The sequence below is a fragment of the Antrostomus carolinensis genome, unplaced genomic scaffold, assembly GCF_000700745.2.
Source record: "Antrostomus carolinensis isolate BGI_N321 unplaced genomic scaffold, ASM70074v2 scaffold30773, whole genome shotgun sequence".
Taxonomy (NCBI): domain Eukaryota; kingdom Metazoa; phylum Chordata; class Aves; order Caprimulgiformes; family Caprimulgidae; genus Antrostomus; species Antrostomus carolinensis.
In genome coordinates, this window is record NW_010307754.1 from 1 (window position 1) to 310 (window position 310).

The 310-nt window shown below is 66.1% G+C and overlaps 1 protein-coding gene across 1 annotated transcript in view; it reads left to right on the plus strand.

Moving 5' to 3' along the window:
• Window positions 1–102: 102 nt before the first annotated feature.
• LOC104523091 (glucose-6-phosphatase-like) overlaps window positions 103–310 on the plus strand; it is a gene marked incomplete at its 5' end in the record, with an annotated part of 1,475 nt that continues 1,267 nt past the window's right edge. Inside the window, 1 exon segment of the mRNA XM_010165555.1 lies at window positions 103–211. Coding sequence (XP_010163857.1) covers window positions 103–211 — 109 coding nt within the window.

The following is a 310-nucleotide window of genomic DNA, read 5'->3' on the forward strand; positions in this document are numbered from 1 at the left end:
AGTGCCACAGCCTCTGGGGCCTGGCTGCTGCCTGGGAGCCCCCGGGCACAAGGGCACAGCCCGTCTGAAGAGGGGGTCTGACCAGGGGCTCTTCTCGCCCAGGGAGCCCCTCTGGCCATGCCATGGGCGCAGCGGGTGTGTACTACGTCATGGTGACAGCCCTCCTCTCTGCTGCCGTGGGGAAGAAGCAGTCAAGGACGTTTGGATACTGGTGAGCTGTGCACCAAAACCACCCGTGCTGGGCAGAGGCTGCTCCACAGCCGATGGGCACACAGCCGCGCCCATCGAGACACAAGGCTGTGGGGCGGCA